The 27,387-nt window shown below is 44.1% G+C and overlaps 1 protein-coding gene across 2 annotated transcripts in view; it reads right to left on the bottom strand.

Annotated features, from left to right (window-relative positions):
• Positions 1-27,051, bottom strand: part of Cdc14 (cell division cycle protein 14) — a 63,116-nt gene extending 36,065 nt beyond the window's left edge. The window contains exons 1-7 of one of the 2 annotated variants that reach the window (XM_050167461.3): positions 26,647-27,051; positions 14,067-14,239; positions 9,988-10,080; positions 7,015-7,094; positions 6,485-6,551; positions 4,815-4,965; positions 1,993-2,222 (exon numbers count right to left, since the gene is read on the bottom strand). In XM_050167461.3, the coding sequence (XP_050023418.2) occupies positions 1,993-2,222; positions 4,815-4,965; positions 6,485-6,551; positions 7,015-7,094; positions 9,988-10,080; positions 14,067-14,239; positions 26,647-26,698 (846 nt within the window). In that variant the 5' untranslated portion in view covers positions 26,699-27,051. The remainder of the gene's footprint in view (positions 1-1,992; positions 2,223-4,814; positions 4,966-6,484; positions 6,552-7,014; positions 7,095-9,987; positions 10,081-14,066; positions 14,240-26,646) is intronic. The other variant, XM_050167462.3, reaches the window with a different exon arrangement.
• Between the last annotated feature and the right edge of the window lie 336 nt (positions 27,052-27,387).

Below are 27,387 nucleotides of genomic sequence, written 5' to 3'. Positions count from 1 at the left end.
TAAGAGACCAAGCAAGAAAAAAATATGTGCTGCCAGCCGTAGTGTTTCTTACAAGAATTACTAGAGGGCGCTACGATCGTTCAGCTACTACGGGACATGGATTTGTCTAATCTTCGTTGTTATGGACTCAAATATTCTTGTGGCATTATTTATTACACTTCATCTCTTTCCAAGTTTCCAAGTGCTCCGTTTTCTAAACACACAAAGTCTCTGGGCACGTGCACAACCATTGTGAATCATTACATCAACAAGGCAGTGTACATTGTTCAAAATGATCGATACTGCAAAGTCACAATGCTGTTCGAAGCCAGGGGGGCACAGGTTAGGCAACTCCACGCACTAACCATCATTCCCATCGAGGCTTAACCGTCACACTTGCGGTTTCTGTGGACGCTATAGCACCAGAGTTCTCTCTAGTAGTAATTTTGTGGGAAACTGTACACTGCCGGCAGCCACAAATTTCACTGCAATGTTGGTCAGCCAGTTTGAAAGTTAATATTGCAATTTGGCAGCTCAGTATTTCAGCAAATACAAGTGTCAAACAGTCCAACAATAGCCGAGAAAAGACAGGCAAGACAAGCGCTTTGTGCTGCAATTTTTCACGTGTCCCATCACTGTGCTGCTGAACCCTCACATAGCCCTAAACCAACAAGCCGTACAATTTACCATTTTAAGTATGCGCACACAGTCTACCTAAAACATTTTTGAGAATACAAAGGTGACCCAAATATCAAGATGACTGTTAATAAAAGTTGTTACAAATTCCTGCTAGTCTAAGTGAGGTGTTAAAAGAAATTTCTGTCACAAGCAGGCGAGGACAAAAGACAATTTTGCTTTTGGCTCATGGGTACTGCCATCTATGGCTGCTACAAACAACTTCTCAATTTTGCACATACTGATGCAAGATGACATGGCCATGAAATGCTTGATGCATCTGTACAAACATTATCATGCATAAGAATTGACTGTGATATCATGCACTGGATGTTAGAAATGTCGTTAACCGCCATAGCATCATCATAATCATTGCCATCGTCATCATCATCATCATCAGCCTATTTTATGCCTACTGCAGGATGAAGGCCTCTCCCTGCGATCTCCAATTACCCTGTCCTGCACCAACTGACTCCAACTTGCGTCTGCGAATTTCCTAATTTCATCACCCTGCCTAGTTTTCTGCCGTCCTCAACTGCGCTTCCCTACTCCGGGCACCCATTCTATAACTCTAATGGTCCACTGGTTATCCATCCTACTATGCATTACATGGCCTGCCCAGCTCCATTTTATTCTCTTAATGTCACCTAGAATGTTGGCTATCCCCGTTTGCTCTCTGAGCCACACCGCTCTCGTCCTGTCTCTTAGCATTATGCCTAACATTCTTCTTTCCATCACTCTTAGTGCGGTCCTTGTTTTCAAGCTTCTTTGTCAGGCTACAAGTTTGTGCCCCATATGTTGGCACCAGTAAAATGCACTGATTATACACCTTTCTTTTCAATGATAATGGTAAACATCCAGTCAGGATCTGGCAATGGCATGATGATGCCTCTAGAACATAGCAAATAGAAAAAACTTCTGAACATAGAAGTTGCTTTCTTTTTCTAAATGTCATTTATAGCCAATGACATAACAAAATGCAGAAATATCAAACACTAATTCCACTTCATTAGCCATCACAGATACTCAATCACAGCATTTGCTCAAATTACCCTCCAGTCTTCACATTGTATGCTCCCTCACAATAGCTGCTTACAGCTATGCTGTAATAGCCCTGTCCCATAGGCCTTTTCTAGCATGCTTCAATCAATAAGATTGAATTCAATTCAGATTGAGGACTGCAACACAACTTTAAGCATGCTCAACTTCAATCCTGCTATACTTGAAAATGTTTTAAGCTTCAATCAAGATAAAAAAGTTTCAATGTAGTCTCAACTTATGAGGACTGCAAGTGTCCAGGTGGCACTGTTAGAACTAAAAATGGAAGACCAGGACTACCTTGCAATGGACTGCGATGGCACCAGGGGTGTTCTCGCTGATTTCGATGAATTCGCGCATGATGGCATCGCTGGGCGTTGAGCCATCCACGAAGAACAGGTCCTTGTGGTCAAAGCCCTGGTCAGCAAAGCGGCGGGCGTCGTATATCTTCTTGTTCAGCCGCACCACAGTGCTGACGTTGTGCTCGCGAAAGTACGGGAAGTAGGTCTCCGGCGAGTGGAACGGGTGGCCTGCAAAGGTATTGGCAGTTGCGGTTTTTCGGGTCACCTACATCGACATGCACCACTGAAAGTGGTGACACTAAAGAGAACAATAAGTTAAGCAGTATTAGCAAATTACCCTTCAGTGATACCGAAAAACATTAAAACTACCACAAGAGAAAATTTGGTTAACTAGCAGATATGCAATAGCACTTTTGGAGGCTTTCCACATCAGAAAAAGAGGCACAAATTGTGTTAATAGCACATCCATCTACCTATGTATATAGAAGTGAGATTCAGTTTTTTAGACTCCCTCTGCTGTGCTGTACCTGAGGGCATGCACATTATCGCGTACATCTTTTTCTGCTCGGCTAGGGGACTCCAATAAATCAGTTGTGAGTGTAGCGCCCGGGGTGTCCAGCCCTCCTTTGTGTTGGTTCTTTAATTGGGGTACAATGGCTTCATGAAAAAGTTGCTACAAGAGGAAATTTGCTTTACCAGAAAATGTGCAAATATGAAAAGTTGATTGTAAAATAACTTGTTCCCACCCCAGCTCGTTGTGACATCATCAATTTCGACTGCATCTGCTTGGGCCTCGTCAACTTTTCGTACTACAAGATGATGTACACTGTATTCTGAAAAAGCCAAACATTGAACTTCGCCATTTTTTGGGGAATCTCTAGAATGCCACAATGGCCTGCATAGGAGAATATACTCTGAAATCCTCTATGCTAACATAACAGCACTGGAGTATCAGCAGGAAATTTAATAAATGGAAGTTCAGCCTTAATTTTCTCGTTTAGCAATCAAACTCTACCACAAAATTAACAAAAACAGAGTTTTGAAAATTTATTTGTCACTTTAAACTTACTTAGTGTTTCTCCGTGACCTCAAGAACTTTCGTTACAAGTCAACAATTACATAAGTGAAAGTGTTCCTTAGCAAAATTTGAGGATATTTACGCAAGGCCATTTGCACCAATGCAACACTGTGTCAAATGCAATACACACACATGTTGCCACAGCAAGGAACAGCCACCACCACCACCAACAATGCTGTCCCACTCAGAAGAGGACAACTATTTCTACTGGAGATCTGGAATTACCTGCCACGCATCATACAAACACACTTACTACTGAAAATATTGTTACGAAGAGAAAAACCGATGCACAAATGTATCTACAACTATTTACATGGAGAAACGTTTGTGGTAATTGCGCAGGCTGGTACAAAGGTCGCAGCTCCAGGAGCCAGTCTACCACTTCTTCTTCCCCTCCCTCTTGCGTGCACGGTCCTGTCCAAATGCATCATAACAATATTTTTGCAATCACCCCACTTTTTTAATCGCCCGACACGTTCACTGTGTCTCCCTTTGGCACTGATTCAACTGCTGCGACAGACCAGCCTGGTTTGTGCATTACGTGTCCTAAACAACTTTGTTTAAACAAACACATCATCCACACGTGTTTGATCACTGTAGCGTATGAGACAAGTTCTAACAACATTCTTCATTAGGAAGAATGAAAACGAAGAGCTCTGTGGTCAGCATAAACATCTGTGCAAAGCTCTATGCCTGGCAATAAAATTAACAAAAGCACTGCAGGCGTGTCTTTATTGTGTACCAATAAGGAAAACAGGTTATTTGAGAACAAAAAAGTATTGTTGTGTTGTCTAAAACTAAAACTGTAAAGTCGTATCACAAAAAGCAAAAATCAGGGTATGCTGCTGTCCTCACATCCTATACTTGTTGGTGGTTCTTTTCTGACAGCAAAAGAACAATGTTTACGACACAAATCACGAACCCTCGTCACCACCACTTCTTGCTAGTCTGCACAGAAACCAAATACTGTGCTTTTTGGCATTTCAACCAGTGCTGGCTGTACATGTATGTGTACTGTAAAGGTAAAATAAACAAACCACCATGCTGCCATGAGGTAGTGATGGTACACAAACTTAAACACAAGCAGAAAAGCCAAATAGGGACAACAGAACTGTGTCGTGTTGGCGAACAATGAGCTGGCTGTAGGCCTAACGGCCAGGCATCTGTAGAGCACCAACACAGAAAAAAGTCGAAGCGAGACACTACGGGCCAAAAGGAGCAATTCTTTATCTTGGCGAACACTTTCGTACCTCTGGTAGGGTGCGTGGCGCAATACGAGGCAGCCACACCGGCAGACATTGCTGCTAAACTAAGAATGTGGCATTAGCTAACATTGGCATGCTGCCACCTGAGTAGCAATGCATTCATTTATCTATTGGATGAGCTTGTGCCTTGCATAAGCGTAGCCACCAATCATAGAATCAAGTAATAATGTGCAAGAGTGTTGTTGACACGGGCAAGCCGGCATACATCGGAGTCGAAACAGTGCAAAAGAACACAAAATGGCAAAGTGCCGCCCCGCTATATACACAGGTGTGCCGTCACACGTTCCAGAGCAGTCAATGGCATTCCCACTGGTTCAGGAATGTACTAGCGTTCATGACACACTACAACGTTCCCACCCCACTAACGAAGCGACGTCAACCACGGTTCTAATGCAGGGACAACACGATGTCGTAATTTGGTGAAAGATAATCACCGGTCGAGAGTAACACATTGCATCACAAACACACAACACATACCGTTTTCAATTTTGCTCTTGGGGTGGGGCCCGCAGAAGGCGATGAACTTGTTGGGCACGATCCAGTTGAGGTCGCCATTCTCCACCCGCTCGTAGTACTCGTACTCTTCCAGGTCAAATGTCTCAAAGTCGAGGAATTTGTGGAGAACCGCCTGCATAGGGGTTGATACCACTCGTCATATGCTCCCCAGAATAACTGAGCTTGAAGATTAAAGGAGCACCGACACTTATTTTCGAACTTGTACAAACCTCAAGTCATTAGTTTTCTTACTGCACCTGTGTTGAATACAAAACGTAGAACAGGACGCAGGCAGGTGCGCAGACTAACAACTGTTTTATTTCATCCACATTAGGATTTACATGAATAGGTAGATAGCAGGATGAGCCTTACCCACAGACATCACACAAGCGCATCGCCTTCACTTTTTTTTTTTTCGGTGCCACACAATCATTCTATTTCACCCGGGGTTAACTTATGAACAGTTTGCTCACATATTCACCTTGACGTCTTGCTAATATGTGAAAAGCCTTGACAATCATTCTGTTCATTTTATTGTGTGCGTGTGCAATTATGCCAACTTTACTGAACTGTGGCATGCACAAACACCTGTTGACATGCGGTGCAGGAGTTCCTGGATAGCTCATCTGCTGGCAGTTATTGTGGAAGCTCTACCACAAGCTTCCTGTATGTAAGAGAATGACACAGCAATCTATGAAGACATTTTAATTTCATACTAAAGTTGGTCTCGAAATTCCAGACCAGGCACCATGAACATTACTGCGACGTCATGAAATGGAGCAATGCTTTCCGATGTTGTGTGGCAATAAAGCTAGGTATGACGACATTGCTTATAAAAAAAAATACAAGTGCTACGGAAGTCTCTCGTGAGTGCTCACATGTAGAAGGTGCAGCAATTGCAGGAAAGGAGTGAGGCCCAGTTCATCACAACACTGCGATACACTTATTTATTTTATGGCATTTTTTATTGCAAATATTACAGTAAACTACTCAGGCCATTTAGATGCCTGCCAGCATGTTTTCTGGGGTTTAGAGGGTTTGGACCATTGTTTAATACAAGCACAAAAAATGAAAACTTGGAAATTCCATGTCAGTACTGCCTTAACTAAAGACAGATATCGTCACAAATCAAACAAGGCAACAGCCGGCACACCTGCACACAACAAGTGTCCCAAGACGTTGCCCATCCATGATGATCACAAGCACCCATCATTTTTTAAGCAAAATATCTTCATAAAGTGCACCAGCCTATTGTCTGCATCTTAAAAGCCTCATACGTACATAGTGCAGCTACCTCCCAATAAGTAGAATTCTTTTGCTGCCAGCATCGGTCAATTTGGATGGCGAACCATCACATCAAGGCTTTTGTGAGGTGGCCAAATAAGGTTCTCTGGACATAACACTCAAGCGAGACTGCAGAGGATCTCGGCCTCCTAGGTTACGCCCCATGCTTCTTCAAACTGTTTTTTCAACTACTACAGCTACACCAGGACATCACACATGTTTCTCTCGTGAGGTGAATTACAGGTGCCAGGCGTTCAGGGGTCACTCGGGTCATTACAGTGATCAAGTTCCACTAGTTCATGCTAGACCAGTAAATCTCGTTAGCGCCAGCTTAAAACCGCTAACACAATCCGCCAGGGCGAACCCACCTTCTCGACGGCCCGCAGACAGTTCAGCAAACTCAGGTTGTACGTGCAAGGCCCAAACGACGCGTCCCTGCACGAGAGAAGGCAACCGGATGACGTCACAAGGGGCTCTTGAGTGAAATCAAACTTCAATGGAATTCCCTTTTCCAGCACTGCCTTTCTTTAAGTCCACATCAGAGACTAGCCTAGTTCAATACAGCGACAACTATGAGTTACAATGTCGGCACTGAGATAACTCCACATAATATACAACAGTGTCATGTAGTAACGGTGATGAATCAGACACTGAAGAAAGCGCAGACCAAAAATCTAATTTGTGCCGAGCACGGTACTCAATCGTAAAACCTAATCAAGCAGGTCAAGTACATCTGCTGTTTATATGTCTCACCTTACATTCCAGAGTAATCGTTGGTGCTCACATACGTTTAAGAAGGTACAATTAAAGATTAAAACTATGTTCATGTGACAATGTGCAAGCCAGTTGCGCATCCACCACTGATAAAAAAGGCACAGAAACGGTTTTGCGAACTCACCTGAAAGAAATGTATGGCGTGATGATGCCTGCACAGAGAGACTTGTAAGCTTGCTCAGCAGTCCGCTTTAGGAAGATTATCTGCATACAGGAAGAAAGCACCGCCTTTGTTATTATTCGTCTTTTGTTATTTATTTGTTTACCATTAAGGCCCATCAGGCATTGCATATGGGATGGGGGAGGCATTTTGGTCCAATGAACACCCCAAAATTTCATCCGCCCAACGAAGCATACAGAGGTGCTAAAAATTTGTGCAGTGCAGTGCATTACAGAACAAGACAAAGCACAAAAAAGAACATATCTATTCATTTACAGTGGCAGAACACATCACAGAAAAACGCTTGCATTTTGGAAAGCACACATACACATCCTCATTTACAATGGTGAAAAAATGGCAAACTTACGATGACCCGATATGCCAGGCAATGTACCATGTACTGCCGTTGCTCAAATCACAGATTCCAGGGTCAAGAGAGCTCGAGCGAGTCCCTCAAGCTCTTTCAAGGACATAAGTGAGCATAATCACCCATAATTGCACGGCCTCATACTTGCTCCACACTCATTTCACAGGCGCAAGATAGAACATTAGTGAGTGCCGATGAGTTCGAGAGCACACGAGTATGAAAGTGACTGACTGACTGTCGGCAAGTAGGAGTTGACGAGAGTATAAGCTTAAGTGGGTGCCTGTAGGTTTGTATTGAAGTGACTATAAAAATGGTTGTGAGTGGGCATTAGTAGGAACGAGAGAGTGCCAACGAATGTGACTGCACGAGTACAAGTACATAGCCTAAGAAAATAAGGGCGAGATTGAATGAATATTGGCTTATTCTGCCACTTTATGTTGAGGACACCCAATGTTCCACTGACTGACCTCTGGATTTTGCTGGAGTATTCCAGACAACACTCCAGAGCGGCACCACTGACAAGTGCCATCTATGGAAACAACAAGAAAACCATTTGGCGAGGGATCTGAAATGAGTAATCTGCGGGAAGTCACATTCCTCACTTTGATTCAGGCTCATGTTGAAGTCACAAACATGGTTGATAACAAACTGGACTCTGCACTCTTGTCGGTGTTCTGAATAAATTTGAGAGCCATCTGTGTCTTGCTTTTTCAACGTATAACGGCGAAAGTTGCACAGCTGTGAGCCATGTTACACAGCATGTTAAGTCATGCGTCTTCTCTCCGAGCACAGGTGTGCACTCTGTTACGGCGGTGGATGATGGCAGGCACCCTGCTTTCAACAACATCCCCTTCTCAACAGTGCCCCCCTTTTAACAATACCCTTCTCCATAGTACAAGCACCGTGCACAGCATCAAAGCCCATCCAGACTCCAAAATATATGCCCCCCATAAAGTATGCACCTAGGTCAACAGATTGAGCTGCATATAATCTCTGCTAGCCTGTCTAACAGCCTGTCTGGCTGTTAGATAGCCCATGTCCAGGACATCGAATGCAGCACTGCATGCCTATCATCACTTGTTTTTCTAATCCTCATGCTTATTGGAATGATGAAAACAAGAATGAAGTGTAATAGAACCTTGTTCATACAATCCCGTTGCTTACGATTTCACGGCGCCAATGTTCGTGATCGAGAACACCAAGAAAATGACCCTTTAGCCTCTTTTTTCCAGTTAATACGTTCCTGGAAAACAATCTTTCAGCACCAACGTTCAGCATATCAGCAAACTGCGAGCTAGATCCCGTGTAAACATGAAAAGGTGCAAGGCGTGCGCAGTTGAGAGCAGTGGTCACCTGCAACAGCAGCTTCCCCACAGTACATGCCGCACATATGCCGCTACACACTCAGTTTCCCCTTCCCGAACTACCAGCAAATCTGACCTTGAAATCTCTTCACACGCCGTCGCACACTGCCGTTCGCCCCTAACCCATTGCGATAAGCATCTTCACCTATCTGTTTCACAGTGCGCATGGTATAGTACCGTTGGAAGCATACCGCATACGTTCAAGTGACAATAACCCAAACTTGCTGCCGCTGCAGGTGGCACAAAGTGAGAGTCATGTTCTGCTCCGGCGGCATTGTGGCATTGTATCATTGCCCATCAGCTCGATTTTGTTTCCATTTCGTCTTGTTTCATCTTAAAACAGCAATGCATGTCACGAGTAGCTCCAACCCCACGAACCCCACAAGCTTGATGTCTGTGGGTACATCGTGCCGCAACGATTTACACAACAGTTTGCATTATGTAGATGTCAACCCCAGTTGAGTCTGCCAAATAATTTTGTGATTTCGGATCACATTTTCAGGCTTAGTACGCCCTTACTAGCATTTTTTTTCGATAACGTATGAACGAGGTTCTGCTGTACTAGACGAGTTGGCGAATTCGCAATTTACAGTGCATGAAGGACGGTGCTCACATCTTCCCTACTTTTTCTTGTCTCCATCTTCTCTGTGCTGCAAATCCCAAATCATGCCGAAGCAGCTAGCGGTGACAGGCTGCCAAAAAAATAGCCCAGTAAACGACACCCACCTTCAGCAGCGAGAAGAGGTGGGAAGTGTATTGAAACGAAGTGTGCTCAACTTGAATCGCACAACAGGCAAGCAATAGTAATACCACAAACTAAATTTTGTTTTGAAGCCATCGTAGCAGGGACAAATTTTTATTCTCTCTGGTGCAGGCATGTGGACTGGAATTTGGATGTGCCCTGTGTTAATCAAGCATGCGCAGCTATGCTGAAGCACTTTATCTCTGTGAGCCTAGGCTGTACCTCAGCCTAGGCAGATAACTAGAAATCCGCACCCATCACCTTGAAACTTTGCCATAGACGTGCAATCAAAACCCAATCCAATACTGCAGCTGCAAGCTAGAAACTGGTGCGATAGGTCAACATGTGTCGAAACAATAGCTACCAATCGTGTGGAAGTGGCATTCTTTGAACTGCGCACACTGCAGTGAATGGCAAGCTGCAAAAGCTGCTACAAAAAGTGTACCAGGGCCATGCGCACTCACGGAGTAGGAGCCCATCAGAAAGGCCGCATTGACCCGCTTCTTGCCGTCACTGGTCGTGTAGTGGATGATCTTCTTCTGGGCCAGGGCGTACGACTGCGTAGAGAGGAGCAGTGGTTCCGGCTTAGTTACAAGCACTGGGGACATCAACCGGGAAGTTTGCTTTTCAGGGATCATAGTTAAAACTTCCACTTCTGCTCAATCCCTTATCAGAATGCTTCAATAAGTCTTGGGGATCTACCCACATATACCTCAATGGGAAAACAATTCTTATGAAATAAGATTTAGTTATCTACTGTGTAGGGAAGAAAAAGAAGCAAGCAGCAATGGGACACTCATCCACAACTGGCGCAAGCATTGATCGCAAGCAGCTAGTGCTGACTTCTACTGCTGGTTTTTTGCCTGTCACATCAGGTAACTCCTCTTAGCTATTTATTTATTATTTATTTATTTATTTATTTATTTATTTGCTTTTTATTTATTACACTGATATGGATCATTTTGTAACATTTTGTTCTGGTAACAGACACCACAGCATCAAGAGACACAGAGATACCCACACCTGCATTTATCACAGAAGCTACGCAGATTACATTAGCATGGCTTATGCGTAAGTCACTGTCCTTATCGGAAAATGAAAAGCGTCCTGGGAACTCCCGGAGTATGCATGAGGAAAAAACATTGTTCCATAGTGTATATTCACCATTCCGTATTATCCTTTGGATAAAATGGTTTGCTTGTTTTTGTTTTGCTGGACTACTCCTTATATAACTGTTTTGCCACAATAAACTTCAGTTGGAAGTAGCGCACATCTTTGTCTCCTCATCTGGTGTTCTGCAAGCAATATTCACATGGGGGACTTCTTCCAGGGCAGAGCCATCTATGTCGTTTCCAATGAGCCTCTTCTCCCTCCCCTTCAAGCACCAAGGTCGCCCGCCGCCGCCAAACAGATGCACGTGCGAAGACTAGGTGCTTCTCACTTCCCGGGGATGAGGGAGCGTTACCAGTTCTCGAGAAAACACTCCCCCATCCCCACGGAGAGGTCTATGAGGCTGCAACACGATGACGAAAATTTAACGTAGTGGCCGTGCGGTGCGCTATCCATGCCACAGGTAGGTAGATTTCTCCCTCATGCGATTACCACTTTAGCTTTGTGCTACCATTCTCCACAATAAGCATGACGTACATACCAAGTAGCGCAATTCGCTACCCTCTTAAGAGGTGAGCTAAGTGCTCTCAATGCTCGGACAGACTCTCTTTGTGATGTCCAAAGTTCATGCTTTTCCCAGTCTTTGTAGTCAACCTCAGCCAACTTGTGCTTGAGGATACTTTCCTCTGCATCCATTTCTCAAGCCAAAGTATGCTTGGTTTCAAACAAATGTTTTGTCTGACACCATTTCTTATAGGGACAGTAAAGAGGAGCATCAAGCTAAGCTGCAATGGCAGATTATGCTTCTGCAATAGAAAAAAATGGCTACTGTTACCACGACTTGGGGCTTGGAAAGCGAGAAAAGATGCAAAAAGAAAAGAAAAACAAGTAGAGATACTTCCATAAGTTTCCTCACCAGTTGACTATGACATCATAGATTCTTTCAAATGTTTATTCGGGCCTAGTTAGTTGTTTATCGGTAAAGAAGAGCTACAACATAAAAGCAAAGATCCAGCCCAGTGAGTTTCCAGGAACAACCATGAATTTAATGCCAAAAACACAATCACAGAGAGGAGAGGTCACAAAGACAGGACAAGCATTTTTATGCCCTTCTCTCTCTGTGATTGTGTTTTTGGCGATAAATTCATTATCGTTCGACCTGCACCAACTGGCCCAACAGCAAGTACTCCTAGAGTTTCCAGGAGTTCTCTGTGCACCAAAGTATGATGTGTGTGGGGATGCGCGACTCTCACGCATCCCCTGATATGCTGTTTTCCCGCACGGCTCGCGTGGCCTGGCACCCGCGGCGCTCGGAGTGGTACAAGCGCGGTGCGAGAGACGGCGCGACCGTCGCGCCGCGGCGGGGTTACTAGGGCGCCGAGGGACAAGGCGCTGCCTCTTTCCCGGCGGGCCGGCGAACAGCGTGGACATTCCGCGCGCGCTGCGACCATGCTTCTGCGAGACCGCCTCGCATGGCCGCCTTCGCACGACCATTGGCGTGACCGTATACGCGAATGACCAGGCGTTGGGATCCAGCATGGGGCGAACATATTCGCTCGCCATGCGGTCGCGGTATGTCGGACTTCTAGATTTGTCGCGCGCCCATCGGCATGTTTTGGGGATAGCAACTCGGCTAGCTGGCACTGATCTATGAAAGGTGCAATAAATGCCCTTGTGACTGTTTGCACTACTGTGTTGTCGTTCCTTTGTCCCAAGAGTACGGAAGAGGAGAACCCCGTATCTCCCACAAGTGTGAGAAATTATTATGAAATTCATAATGCCACACTCACATACCAGTGCCTTTAAGGCTTTTGTACAAAATTGTAAAGAAAATCACATTTGGCCTTCACATTTTCCAGCAGTAATCAAGCCTTTTCTGTGGAGCAACCACAGCGATTGCAGGAACTGAACGAGTATATGTATGATGATGCAGCCACCTCCTGTGTATCGAAATGGGTTTCTAGAAACAAGTATTATGGTACCAGTGCTTTCCAGTATTTCTTCTAGGGTTTAAAAGGTGTGTATGTTCAGTTAGTGCAAAAAATAATGGCCAAGTCAAAAATGTCATGTCAATCAATACTTTTTTATAAAGGGCTCCTTATCAGGTCCCATTGCAAATTTCAGTTACACATTGGAAGTTGCAGGGCACCATCTAGGCACAATTTTATCACAATAATTTTCCGAATTGGTTCATTATTAGAGGAGACAGGACAAAGTGAAATGAGCTGCCATCCTGCCAAGAAGCAAGCTTCCCTGCGAACATAGACCCTTTGCCCAGACCAGCCTCCGCAAGCGAAATTCCTTCCCTTGCCTTCTCCCATAGCGGAGCGGAGGGACACGACACGTTTATGTTACAAGCCCTGTCTCTTTTCTTTTTTTCCTACTTTTTGCCATGATGAACACTTCCAGTGACAGTACTGCGCGATCTGCATTGGATGATTTACTGAAATCATGTGCCATAATGAATGAATGTGTGGTGTTTATTGGCGCAAGGGCCAGGTATGGCCAAAGGGTGCCACGCCAGTGTTAATGAGTTTACAGTGGAGTTATGACTTCTATGAAGTTGATGTGACGTTGTTGTAAAGGGGCCTTAAAAATAGTCACTATAAAATGCTTAAATTTATGTGTAGTAAGATTATGGCGATGGCAAATGACGCGTACTATGAGCATTAAGATGCATGCGAAAGAATGATACGATAAACAAAATATATCAGACGCTAAAATTGGCTCTAGCACTACTGCCTCACCAGAGCCCTTGAAACAAGGGCCTAGAGGCATGTGCTGTATGAAACAACTATCACAGCGGCATCCTCTGAAGAGAGGAAGCGCTACGAATGTGTGGGGCTAGTAACATGTAACACAACATCTTTCAGGAAACCTAGGACTGTGTTGTTGTCAAAGAGCAGTTCTGGGCTGACGAACATTGCAGGATGAACGGGGATTTGCTGCCAGTATGCTAGGGGAAAACGTTTCTTTCTCTCAGATTCGGCTTTCTGACACTCCAGGAGGACGTGGAGGACCGTCAGCCTCTCCCCGCATCTACCACAGGTTCATTTCCAGCGAGTAAAAAATTATGGGTGCCAAATGTGTGTCCTATTTTCAAGTGCCATAATCAGTGATGTTGCAGGCCTTATCTTACATAGAGGCGTCTGCGCATGTGACCTTGATTCCAAAGCTGGATGCATGGCTACCTCGTGAGGAAGGGCACTTGACCTTTTGTTTGACATTTCAACTGTTTTGGCACCGTGAAGCTGTTTGATACTTTACAGGCACGACAGCTACTGCATGACCTACGCACCGCGCTTGTCTGTAGGCAATGCCCAACGGTGAGGGGCTCTTTAACAGTAGACCATGCTGTACATTAGGCTTATATAGCTTGCATATCTCTGAACATGCTCCCAAGTACCAGACGAAAATGGGACAGCGCACTCACCTTCAGCTTCTTCTGCAGTTTGACACAGTAGCGGTAGAGCATGGCCAGGTTGAGAGGGCCAAAGTCGGCGTAGAAGCTCTCGTAGACCAGCTCATCGTCGATGCTGAAGAAGTGGTTCTGGCCACCCGAGACTGGCTTCACTGTGCTACGCACTGTGGCAAAGTACAGCCGGTCTGCGACACAGATGACAACAGTCAGTGCACAGGTCGCTACTGGCCACACAGGTGACAAGCGGAGGGCAACTCATTTCAAATCAAATAATTCATTTTATCAACATAATGGGAAATATGAAAAGGGCCCCAAAATTCAACTGCCCTCAACGGCAATTCCAATAAAGACTGAGCAAGGAGCCTAAATAATAATTTGACAAGCAATATAAAGAGCTTAATTTACTCAATAAACGAAATACTTGAAAGTAAAATACGCTTCAATCAATAATAGTACAATCAATATCAATAGCACAGACAACTAGCAACACTGAAAGAGTGAAAATTAATCCAAAAGGAAAGCTTCAAGGAGTAATATCAATGTAAGGAATGATAAGGATTTCAGTGCATCTGGTGAACTATTTTGCAGTTTAATTGCCTTAAATGCCCATCATTCTTCCATAATTAGTGTGCGCTCTAGGGCATAAAATATTATTGGCAGTAAATCTAGTGGTGTTATCATTTACTACCCGTACGCACGTATAAAAGCTTATTTGTAAATACAGACCTGCCAACCTTAGCACTCTAAAAAGACTACGCTGAAAATCTAAAAGGTATTCAAAATTATTTGATTACTCTATATGTTGACTCACTGTTGATAAAAGATTCGCATACTTTGTTCTGCAGGCGCGCCGTGAACAGCTACCCTGCTCTACATTGTCACAGCAACAATGAACTGCGCCCCAGACATGCACAAATGTTTACGAAGTTTGGTAAACATTCGCATCATGGCTGTTGACGATTCGGCTACCATTATACATTGCTTCTATCAGTTGATGTTGCTGCCGTACAGAAAGGCTCGTATAATGGACGAGTTCGAAAAATTGGGCTGTAAAGAATTACTCGCTGATTGAATTTCTCATTTTCGAAATTGGTTTTGCCATAAATATATGCAAATAAAAACACTTTGAAATATCTGTGTAAACACGATAAATATAAACAAGCACTAAAAATCAAGCATATTACGGTAAAATCCTAACACTTGGCAGGAGTGTAAATATGTAATAAATTATGAGTGTCAAATAGTAATAGAAAAAAATGTCATACAGACGACATCTTGCAATCACATTGTCTAGAATTACCATCAGAAGTACAAAAGCTTAAAAATATCAAAAGCATTCGACTAACAGTTACTTGTAGACGATTGTAAATAGATAAAGTTCTCCATTGCTAACATGTCGTTCTGAAATAATGGTAGCCATACTGAGAAAAAGAAGTTTCCATTTTTATAAAGCTTTTAAAAACATAAAAAATGTAAAAAAGTGCCAAATAGCAATGCATCACAACATCTTTATGTAAACAACATTGGTCACACTCCCTTCACCTCCCTGCAACAGGCCTGCATGAAGTCATTAGACTAATGGTAACAATTGGCCGAGATGGTGCAACAATTCTATTCCATATCTTTTCTTTTTTTAGAGCTTGGCCAGTGATCCGAGCGGCACTACATCTTGATTTTCACCAGGCTCGACCATTCATGAGCAGTGGACGACAAGAAAGGAACAGAATCTAAGTAAAGGAATAATTACACTATATCGGCGCAGATAACTATTCAGTTTAACGAACAAGAAATGCCATGTAAGGTGTAAGGAACTGCAAGATAATAAATCACTTGCACAGCAGTGCTAAAAGTGAAGCTGCAAGGCAAGGTTCCAAGAGAAATGCAATGCGCTTCTTTGAACTATAGCTGCAAAGTGGTTCATTTTTTTTTTCATTATGGAGCTGCAAAAACGGCCATCAGTATTAAAATCTTAGCTGAACAGGCACTCAGTTTTCTATTTTGTGATTCAGGTAAAGTATTAGTTGCATCCTGACACACTCAGTGCAACCAAGTCTGTTCATGCACATGTGTGCACAATCTTACTTAATAATCTCAGGGCGAACACTTCGTTATCAAGCTGTCCCTCTTCACAAAAGAAGATGCTATTTTTACAACGTGACATTACGATGCACGCATTATGGAAGAGGTTAAAAACTGTGAATTGAATTACAAAATGAACATGTTGTGTAAAGCTGCACCATTATTACCAAAAACCACTGCACATTTGACAGTGCACAAGCTTTAAGGAAAACCACAAGGGCTAACTTTATAGAGAAAAAAGCACAAGTCTTTTTACACATTAAAGAGACTGGCATCAAATGAATGAAACACATTAAAAACATAAAGGGACTGACAACTATAGAAAATATGTAGTTACGTAATGGTGTACATTAATGGATTGTGTCATACAATGCTTGAAACAAGCACAATTTTATGGCATTCAGAAATTTTATCTTTAAATTAGCAAATAAAGATAGAAGTTATGACATAAGAGGTTACATTACTGAGAACCATTGTTTATAAATCTTTTAGTCAGCACAGAGAGATGCAGGAAATTATCCAAGAGGACATTTGATTCTGCATAGAGCCTGCATCAACCATGTAGCAGTCCAGAACACATGATTTCACAATCTACATTAATCAAACCATCTTCGCTTTTGTCACTTTTATAGTTTTTACATGAAAGTGGTCCTGTCTTCACTTCACATATTTGCCCATCGTCTGCTGGGCAAAGGTCAGTGTCACCAGGCATTTCAGCTCACAGATAATCTATTTTCTCTCCTTCCCTTCGAACCTTTTTTTTCTCACCTTCCCATTTCTTTAGCCTCCCTCAAAGATCATATAATCAACCTCTCCTCCTCATCTGACTCCCTTAAAGATAACTTTGTCTTTCTCCTTCTGACGCTCTCAAAGATTATTTCAAACATTAATTTTGACTCACTTAATGATTAACTTTTGTATCTATGCTTCTCCCTCTTTGGCTCCTTTAAAGATTATATTTTGCACCTTTCGTTCCTTCCCAGCGAAGAAGTCTCTCATGAAGTCTACTCATTCCAAGAGAAAATTTTGACCATCTCCTGCACATTTATTATCTAAAAGATTATGTGAAAAATATGTGACACACATCCATGCACACATGCACATGTGCTTGTTCAAAGCAGCAACACTTTGCAATGTCATGAACGCAGTTTAAATCATGAACCCAGAACCTCAAAGAGATGCGACGTAATGCTAGCACATCTCTTACATTTAACAGTAAATCTCCACTGCAATTTTTTTTACACCTTACCGTCTGCTCTTTTGATGAGCTCAAAATTAATTGTTCACACTTTTCCTTACCAGCCATGGTGGCTAAGTAGCTATGTCATCCTGCTGCCGAGCATGAGGTTGCAGGTTCGATTCCCTGACACATTCCAACAGGGTTGAGCGCATGAGCATGCGTGTAACTAGACTAAGGTGTGCATTAAAGAATCCCAGGCAATAAAAACTAATTTGCAGAATTCCTATACAGCAGTATTTTGAAAGTCAGGTGAGTTGGCGTTGGTTCATTCTCAGAACAGAACGAAAAAATGAGAAATGAAGACGGCAAATACAGGACAGCGCTAACTATCAGCTGAATTTTTATTGAATAAAAGCTTTACATATAGGAGCATACACAACAATGGTAGGGATAAACAAATCTGCAAAATCTTAAAAAAAAATTAAATTATGGGGTTTTACGTGCCAAAACCACTTTCTGATTATGAGGCACGCCGTAGTGGGGGACTCCGGAAATTTGGACCACCTGGGGTTCTTTAACGTGCACCTAAATCTAAGTACACGGGTGTTTTCGCATTTCGCCCCCATCGAAATGCGGCCGCCGTGGCCGGGATTCGATCCCGCGACCTCGTGCTCAGCAGCCCAACACCATAGCCACTGAGCAACCACGGCGGGTGAAATCTGCAAAATCTTGAAGACACTGTACAGGCATTGCGATCAAGCTATGAGAGAAATTATTGAGGCTCATCATATAGACAAAAAATATGAACTCTGCATAAGCCAGGCAAGTATCGCCCCATCAAAGAAAGAATGCTTCTAAAGGTATCATGACCTTGAGGCTGCTTTGTTTTTGTTGATGGTTTACGTGTTTGCTTATCACCACCAATGTTGTGCACCACACTATTAGCCCCAATGATGACGATTATTTAATGGCATCCCATTTGAAACAGAGTGGTCACAAATATTCACCTAGGCTGCTTGATTTAATCAGGTATGCTATACATGCTTTTATGCAGCATTTTGTGTACATCTCCTTAATTCAATATCTACCTTGTACCACTAGCTATGACTAAGAGGTCCGTTCATATCTATCTCTTCCCTGCTTTTTTCCACCAATACTCTTACGTCTCTTGCTTATCTCAACTGCCAACCGGTTGACGCTCCCGTCCAATTTAGTAAACCCAAGCGCTTCTGGAAGGTGTTTGTTACCTACGATTCTCACTGGGTGAATTCCTTCGCATTCCATTAGGATGTGCTCAGTGTTCTATTGATTTTTACTGTGGCATACACGTTTCATTTAGTTCCGAATATTTGCTACGGTATGTTTTTGTCCTTAGGCAACCGGCTCGCGATTCAAATAGCAAGGCACTGCGCTTTGTGCTATCGTACAGATTTTCCTTTCTAATTTCTTTCTTCTCATTCTTGTAAATCTCCATGGTCCTTTTTTGCTTCCATTCTTTGCATCCTGTCTCTGTTTCTCTCACTTTCTTTCTGGTCGCTCCTGGTTGTCGGTTTACAGTTTAAATTACCCTGTACTTGGTTGCCAACTTTCTCGACCTCTTCCTCCATTCTGTGTCCACGCTTTTCACATACAGATACTTGTGCACTTTCGCTGCCTATTTATTTTCATCCATGTTCCTGAGCCTTTCTTCAAAACTAATGTTGCCCTGTGCTTCTCTGACTTGAAAAGGGGCCCAACCCATGTCACCCTGCACTGCCTCATTTGTGGTTTTACCCAAAGCCAACCAGCCTACCGATGTTTGGTTAACTTCCAGCCCCGACAAGATATCCGATTTTAAGCATGGAATGGCATTTGTGAAAGTTAGCGCTGGCACCATTACTCCTTTGCAGATTCCATGCACCATCTCATACTTAATGTTTCCTCACAGTGCTGTGTTTCATTATTGCAGCATTCCGCTTTCCCTTTTGGTGGTTGCTTGAGTATGTCTTTCTTATGTTGATGTATATTCAATTCATTTTTATTTCCTATCTTGCAATACAGATGGAGGGGTTGCAGAAAAAAGCTACACCAGGGCAGCTTGACGAGTCTGCAATGCTGATCGAGGTATTTATATTGCTTGACTGTGGGTATGAGTTGCTTTTGAACTGACACCACGTAATTACTTGTCTCTTCATTATATACCATAATTCCCCAATTTCTCTGTGCAAAAACTTGAGGCCTAGATTTGTCACTGCGTTGCCACAAATATTCACAACGGCCTGTAAATAACTTTTATTGTTCGCTAGTAGCATTATGTCATCCGCATACATTGATCCAGGGAGCTTCTGTTGCACCATTTGTCCATTACACATGTAGGATCAATCAAACCCTAATCCACTGTTTTCCAGCCATATTTTTATTACCTTAACATAAAGCGTGAACAATAATGGAGACAAAAGACATCCTTGCTTCAGTCCTAGTTGAATTCCCACCACTTCATTACCTTTTCGGCCTTCCCATAAAACTGGGACTCTGTTGCCTCTATATATGTCCATCAGCAGGCCTCTATGAGCTCATCTTATCCTGATCACCTTTGTTTTTGTAGATGAGGTTCACCTTGCTTTCACGGCATCAGCTGGAATTTTCTTCATTCTAATCACTTGCTCTATGGCATTAGTCAGCAGTGCCCTGCTCTTTGGACCAAGGTATTTGATTAGCTGTATTGGGTTTTCATCGGGTCCTGCTGCCGTGTTATTATGGACATTTTCTTCTGCTTTTTTCCAATAAAAGCTTTCTGTGCTAATTTTGATCTCTTAGGCTTCTGTTGCTGGACCTCCTTAAATCTGAACCACGCTTTCTTTCGTGCCGAAGTTATCCCTAATAACGCCTGTGATGTACCGCAGCGCATCTTCTCTTTCGCAGACATTACCGTCTTCATCTTTTATAGCCATTTGAAAATATTTAGTTGGAGCTCCGAGTACTCTTATAAGGCTCCAGAATCTTTTTGGTGCACCTTCGTCTCTTTTGCAAATGTTATGCACCCAACGTTCACTTGTGTACTTAATTTTTTCTTGCACGAGCTCACTCATCACCCTTTTCTTTTCCTGGTATTTATTCTATCTAAGGAGCACCTCTTCTTTGTGTAATCCCAACTTTTTCACTTCTCTATGATCCCTACATGCCTGCTTACGCTCTTCTATAGCTTACTTTATTTTCTTGTTGCTTCCCTGAGTGGCACACTCCCACGTGCGACGTAAGTGGGAGGAATCCGCTGCAGTGCCATGCATGTGTTCACTACGTGGAGGCAACTTGAACCTGTAAGCCGATCTGCTCTACTCAAGTATTTAAAAATTTATGTTGGCAGGTCTGTAGAACAGTATATACGGAATGTTCTAGGACACTATTCCCCGCCACAGTGGGTGGAATCGCATTCGTGACCATGCTTCAGGTAGATTACTCGTGGTGTCGTCTGCTAGTCGACAGTGTATACACATGCATGTACAGCTGTGATTTTTCGTCATTGCAGTTCCGTTGTTGTGGCACACTCATAATGATTTGTCGGCCCTTTTTTCTGACGAAGTGCAGCATTTGGCCTTCAGCTACTGCGTCTGGCTGTACAGCGCGTGCTGCGTGTTCGGTTGCCCGCTCGGTTGGCCACAGACATTCTAATTTTGTTGCTGCCCAGCGCATTAAGCACGTTCGATGCCATTCGCAGTAAACTACGTCGTAACTGTGGCGCATTAATGCATGCACTGCTTTAGCGGCATTGCAGCAATATGCGGTCTGGAATATCTGATATAAGGGCGGACCAATTTAGTAGGGAAAACAAAGTTACATAGTCTTGCACTGTAGGGATGACCTTTGCAAGATAATATTGTTTAAACTTGATTACTTTCACCCCAACACCACTCGCCTCTGCATGTTAGTAGGTTCAGCGTAACCCTCTGCTTCTTTGCTCCCGCCACGGGGAGCGAGCACATTGGAAAGCTGAGGTTCCTCCATCAACAAGAATTAGCGCCATTGTGCAACAAAAACAAGTGGCAACCTTTGCTTAGACCACCGTTGAGGAGCATAGGTTTGCCAGTTCTTGACCGAACAAGTACCTGGAGCACAAAACATGCACCACATTAACATGCACACAATGGCACCATAAAATGTTGACAGGCTTTCCAGAGTTTTCTTTCTCTTTATAGCATGATAGTTTTATAACGCTGATAAAGTGATGCTTTTGGAGTTGATGCCGGTAGCCTGAAAGTGCACTGAACACAAAATGTCTTACACTAACCTGAAAAAATATAAGTTTTGTGTTAAGAAGTCCTAACGCGATTTATTTGCAAGCAAATAGTGTAAAGCATGCTTGAAGACTGAAGCTGATAGACTATTGTGGATCTAATGTTTGAGATAAATTGCTTCTCAGTAAAACTATATTTTTCTTGTCGGATAAAGTTTGATGTTTGCAACACTAAGTGACTAGAATTATGTGCGAAACCTTAAAATTTCTATTCAACTATAATGCCGCTTAGTCAACACGACATTTTGCGAGTGAGCCCTGCAATCGAGCTTTGCTTCGAAATGTGCATAGCCTCTAGTTTACTCACTCGGCGCTATGTTTTATGACTGAATTACGAGTTTTATGACTGTTTGTGCCCACGAGAACGGTGATTATATGAAAAAAATGTTTTTTTACATAAAGAAATTCGATTCTTGGAATTTACATGGTGAAACCACTATGGATGGATGGATGCAAAACCTTAATGAAGGTCCTGAGGTACATGGTATTATTATTAGGCACACTGCACTGGAGGACTGCGGATGCATTTTGACCACCTGCGTTTCTTCAACGTGAATCAAACTACAGACGGGCATTTTTTCATTTCGCCCCCATTGAAATGAGGCCCTCGTCGATTCGGCAACCTCAAACCTGGCAGTGCAATGCCATAACTACTGAGCTAACACATCGGGTGGTTACAAAAAAGATACATTAAATATATTATAACATTTGATGTCCTCCCAATACTGGCACTTATAAATCTAACACCAACAAGAAATAGAGATAGCAATAGGAAAGCACCATGCTAAGCGAGCACGCAGTCAGAGCGCAAGCAAACACGGGAAAATGAAGCTATTTTAGTGGGAGTGAAGCAGACGACAGAGGCGAGTCCCCCGTCTGACATCAACGGACCGCCGTTTGCAGCACTGCTCTCGGTCGCGCACAATGCTATTAGCATTTAGTTTCCACTCCAATAAAAATGCAGTTAACAGTCAGTGCTATCTTGCATTCTACTTCTTCAAGTCCCATCTTTCTGTGCTGTTCCAAGAATAAGCATTACACAACCGCACCTCTCATAGCCCTGACGCACATTGCTTTTGCGCCTCCCTTTTTTAATCAATCAGCAACTTTCCTTCTCCCCCTTCCTGCCTTCCTCAAAATCCTCAGAACCTTTCATCCCCTGCTGACTCTCTCAAAGATTATTACTTGCTTCATTGCCTCAACCTATCTCGAAGACTTATCTTTGCATTGACTCATCGTGAAGACTTTCTCCACCAGTCAGTAGCACCAGCATCCAGCGAGTACCTGGTGCTGGCTTGCATAAGAATGTTCCAACAAAAGAAAGGAAGGATTTGTGTACTTTATTTAACACAGAAGTTATTGTGGCAGCATATAAGGTTGCCAACCTATTTCACACAGAACACTTTTTGTGTTACCAAAGCTATATTAGTTCTTGCAATGTCATTGTTCCAGAGATTTGTCAGAGTAACTCTTGTAGTTAGATACTTTTGGTAAGTCTTTTGTTGAACCAGAGAAAAAGAAGGGAGTCACTAAAACTCAGTTTTGACAGTCCTCTTAATTCCTTGCCTTGATTCCTTGATTTATTCCTTGCCCATACAGCATAAAAGTCACCAGGAATTACATAACATGATGTGTTATGCATGTGAGGTATTGGCAAACACATTCTACAAAACGATGTGATAGGCTCAGCCTACACTAATCACCATTCATTGGTCAGTCTTCTAAATCCAACTCTTGCCATCCTATTTAAGCAGTAGTTTGCTGCACACAACACACATTGAGCACTTCACCACACTGGTGGTGAAAGCACAAGGCTAACGAAAATTCTCACACTCAAAAGCGTTTTGTTCAAGCAAGATTAAACGTAGGAAGAGGCAAATCTGATTCCTCGGACCTCCACTACCGGTTGCAGAAGCAGTACGTGGTTTAGTACATAGGTGCCACTTGGCAGCTGATCATCAGTCAGTGAACTTTTAAACATTTCCTTGTTGTATGCCACTAACATAGAAAAAAAGTGCATTAGCAGAAGACAACTGCATAAACACTTCTTTTCGCTGTCTGTGTCCCTGGCACTGTTTTATAATTAGCTCACCATACCAACTCGCTTAGCTATCCCTACTTTTACATTAACAATCAAGCATTCGTAAACAGCCTGCATTGTCTTTTGGCCAAAGGGAAGCCCTGCAAGTTTACAAGAGTAATTAATGGTTCCTCCATTAAAGGCCTACACCCTTTGCCAGCACAACTTACGTGATGCAAGTCATTTATCCTTTATGTGCCCTAAGTGCTGTGTGCGCATAATAAATCCTTTTATTTGTTTGTTGCTTTGGGAATGGGCCCCAGAGAAAAAGCTACAGGAAAGCAGCGATAAAACAAGTACAAAACATCAGTGACAGCACGCAGGTACTGTATCTATGTCAGCATGATGTGACGAAATATTAATACTTTTCCTAGCGGTTGCTCTAAGCTAAATCTTTTAAAAAGTATCCAGTAATACTGTTTTCTTGCATTTCATTTGTTCACAGTATTTGTTTTTTCTTGTGTGCACTTTTGCTATGCATCTTTTATACCCCAGTACTTAATATTGTATCATGTGTCCTAGGTAATTGAAAGGTTAACTTCGTGGGCTAGTGCATCATATTTATGTAACTAAGTAGGCAGTGTAAATTGTAGGTTTTGTTTGATATACTTGTCTTTAGCACACGAAAGTAACCATTTGTTCGTCTCTCTTGTCATAGAAACATGGTTTGCATGTCACCTTAGAAGGAGCCTTGGAATGTCAGAGACTCTATAGTCAGTGAATATATTAATCGGTATTAAAAAAGAAAATAAATGCAAATAATGGCATATTCAATAATAACTTTATGTGCATATCTCCGTAGTTCGCTTCAACTACGGGTCTCATTGCTCTCTTTTGCAGACTTAGAAGCGGGAAATCATGGTGCCAGGGATGTTCCTTGTGGCATTAAGCAGTACAGAAGGCTTTCAATAGAGAAATGCCAGTCACCCACAATAATGAGGAAAACGACAAACCCCAAAACTCCAAGCTGGCCAAATGCAGCTTCCCACTTCATGCTTCAACCAAACAAGTGACGAGTGACATGGACTAAAAATAGAATAACGAGTGAAGTTTAGAGTGCCATTTAAACTGCTGTTGTTTGACTGCCCCCCCACGCTCACCAAGATATGTGATGCTAAGCACAGGATGCAGCTATGCTGTTTTAGCAGCACTTCTGTGTGCATATAAGGAAGGACAATATAGAGTGTTTCAACGAACATTATAAAAAATTTTTTTATATTGCCTGTGGCAGAAAGCACAATTATAGTCCATGAACTCGTCTACTCGAAGAGGTGGAAATTACTTGCACAAAAAAATTGAAATGCATAGTCGACTAAGTAAGTTTGTAACTAATTACCTTATGGCACATATTGCAATTTACGAATTCTAGCAGGGGAGTTTGCCAGGCACTTGGAATTAATTCTCAGGATGACACCAATTTCGAGATATTAATTCCCAAACTTCACGGAGAAATACATAGGCCTCCCAGTTACTTTTGTGCAGCAATGCATAAATTAGGTTTTATTAAGAAAGCAAGTGGAACGATAGTGCGTTTTTACCACAAGTTTGATGGCACACATCTCGTAAATGGTGTTGCCCACACAATTTTATGTTCAAGTTGATCTGCTAGAATTTGTAAATTGCAATGTGCGCCATAACATAATTTGTTGGAAACCTAATTAGTGAAATTTTGTTAATTAGTCAATTATGCATTTCATTCTTTTTTTTCTTTTCAAGTAATGTCCGCCTCTTCGAGTGGACCACCTCCGCCGTGGTTGCTCAGTGGCTATGGTGTTGGGCTGCTGAGCACGAGGTAGCGGGATCGAATCCCGGCCATGGCGGCCGCATTTCGATGGGGGCGAAATGCGAAAAGGTGCACGTTGAAGAACCCCAGGTGGTCGAAATTTCCGGAGTCCTCCACTACAGCGTGCCTCATAATCAGAAAGTGGTCTTGACACGTAAAACCCCATAATTTAAAACCACTCCATGTACACCTTATTTCCTGTCTGTGCGTTACTGCCTTGCGGCGTGTATACATTGCATGTGAATATCAACGTTTTAAAGCAGTACCCACTACTGGCCTAAAGTAAGGCAGGAGATTGCCGTTTCAAGATTCAGCGCGATCACCCAACGCGATCACCATGGCTTTTGAGCCGTCAACCAAACAACCTACTCGCCAAAACAACCAGTAAAACGAAACTAAAATCGTACGTGTTTGTGCTAACTGCTAATTGGATCAATGCATGTGTGCAACGACAGAAGATGTGAACTCCGTAAAAGGTCTCTCATTTACAATTCGGCAAAAATCAGCTGCATACACAGCTATAAGTCGACTTCACGCCATCGGCTCTGCCGAAACTACGTGTCCGTGACATAACAGCTGCAGACCGCAAAAGCGCTGCTCAAGCGCGCGGGCCCCGTTCAGCCTTCCAACCGCGACGGCCTTCGCGCAAAGCCGAGCACGCTCCGCGATCGCGGTGTCATTCAGCGAGCTCCCGCCACGTACTACCTGCCTCGACGCGGTGCCCCGCCGCGCATCGCCGATCGTGCACGATTAGTAGCCGTTCTTTTATTTTTTTCAGAGCTACGCGACGCCAATCCAGCGCTACCTCACGCTGAACTAAAGCTCGAGGATGCGCACGATTTGCCCCGGGAGTGCCTGCTGCCGAGAAAACGACACGCCTCCAGGAAGAGCAACGTGAACGCGTGCAGCAGAAGGCGCCCGCGTGAATGTCACTCCGCCGATCGCGGGCTGTCTCGGCCAGCAACGCGGCGGCTTTCCGTCGCGACCGACGCCGTGTCCACGCGGCCCGCGAACGACCCCGCGTTGGCGTGCGCGGCCATCGGCCAATGCGGCCAGCGCGGCGCGACCCGCGAAACCCGAGCAGCACCGCCGTCCCAAAACGGTCCGCGGGCCGATGGGCGTGCGCGAGTCGCCTATCTCTCCCCGCGTCACAAGCGCCGCCAAGTTTGACGCGCCCGAGCGGCCAGCTGTCCGACTCACCCGTGATGATCTCGGCGATGTGGAGTACCGCGTCACTCTTGATGTCCTCCATGGCGCTCGGGAGCTAGCCGTCGTCCCAGCGGTGGCGACGACGGGGTCGCACTGGTACTGCTGCGCTCAGCTGACGGCGGCTGCCCGGGAGCGCATCACCCCTGGCACGGGTCCGAAACTCCAAGGGGCGGCGGTCGCGGCCGATTTTCTCTTTTCCCTCCCGTCACGGCGGCCGCGCGACGCAGCCCACGCGAAGCCAGTAATTTGGGGCGGCCTGTCACCCGCCGACGGTGGTGGTCGCTGGCTGCAGCTCAGCTGGCTAGCCCCTCAGCGCACGGCCATCTTTCCACCACCCGCCGCCGTCATCGGGAGAAATTTTCAAAGGGCCCGTGAGCGGGTTCGAACGAATGCCACGTGACCCAGCGCGGCCAATCGGGAGGCTGGCGCGCGCTCTTCCTTCTCCGGCCGCCATTACCCAGTCCGAATACGGCAGAAAAAGGAAGAAGAAAGCCGACGCGCAGGTGTGTTGGGTGGCCGAGTAGTGGCCGCCGTACACGCGCCGGTGATTATGCGGCGGCGAAGGGGGGGTAGCCGCGGGTAGAGGTCCCACCGCCGTGGCCGCGCTCCCCCCTGGTCTTGCGCAAAAGGGCACCACGCAGGAGAGCGCAAACCGGTAGCGGGCCGCGGCGGCGGTTTCGGTTTCGGCGGCACGCCCAACGGCTGCTGCTGCTGCTACTCGCAACTGCGCCG

This window comes from Dermacentor andersoni, chromosome 11 (genome assembly GCF_023375885.2).
Source record: "Dermacentor andersoni chromosome 11, qqDerAnde1_hic_scaffold, whole genome shotgun sequence".
Lineage (NCBI taxonomy): Eukaryota > Metazoa > Arthropoda > Arachnida > Ixodida > Ixodidae > Dermacentor > Dermacentor andersoni.
Note: the sequence above shows the minus strand (reverse complement) of the source record. Positions and strands in the feature narration are given on the sequence as shown.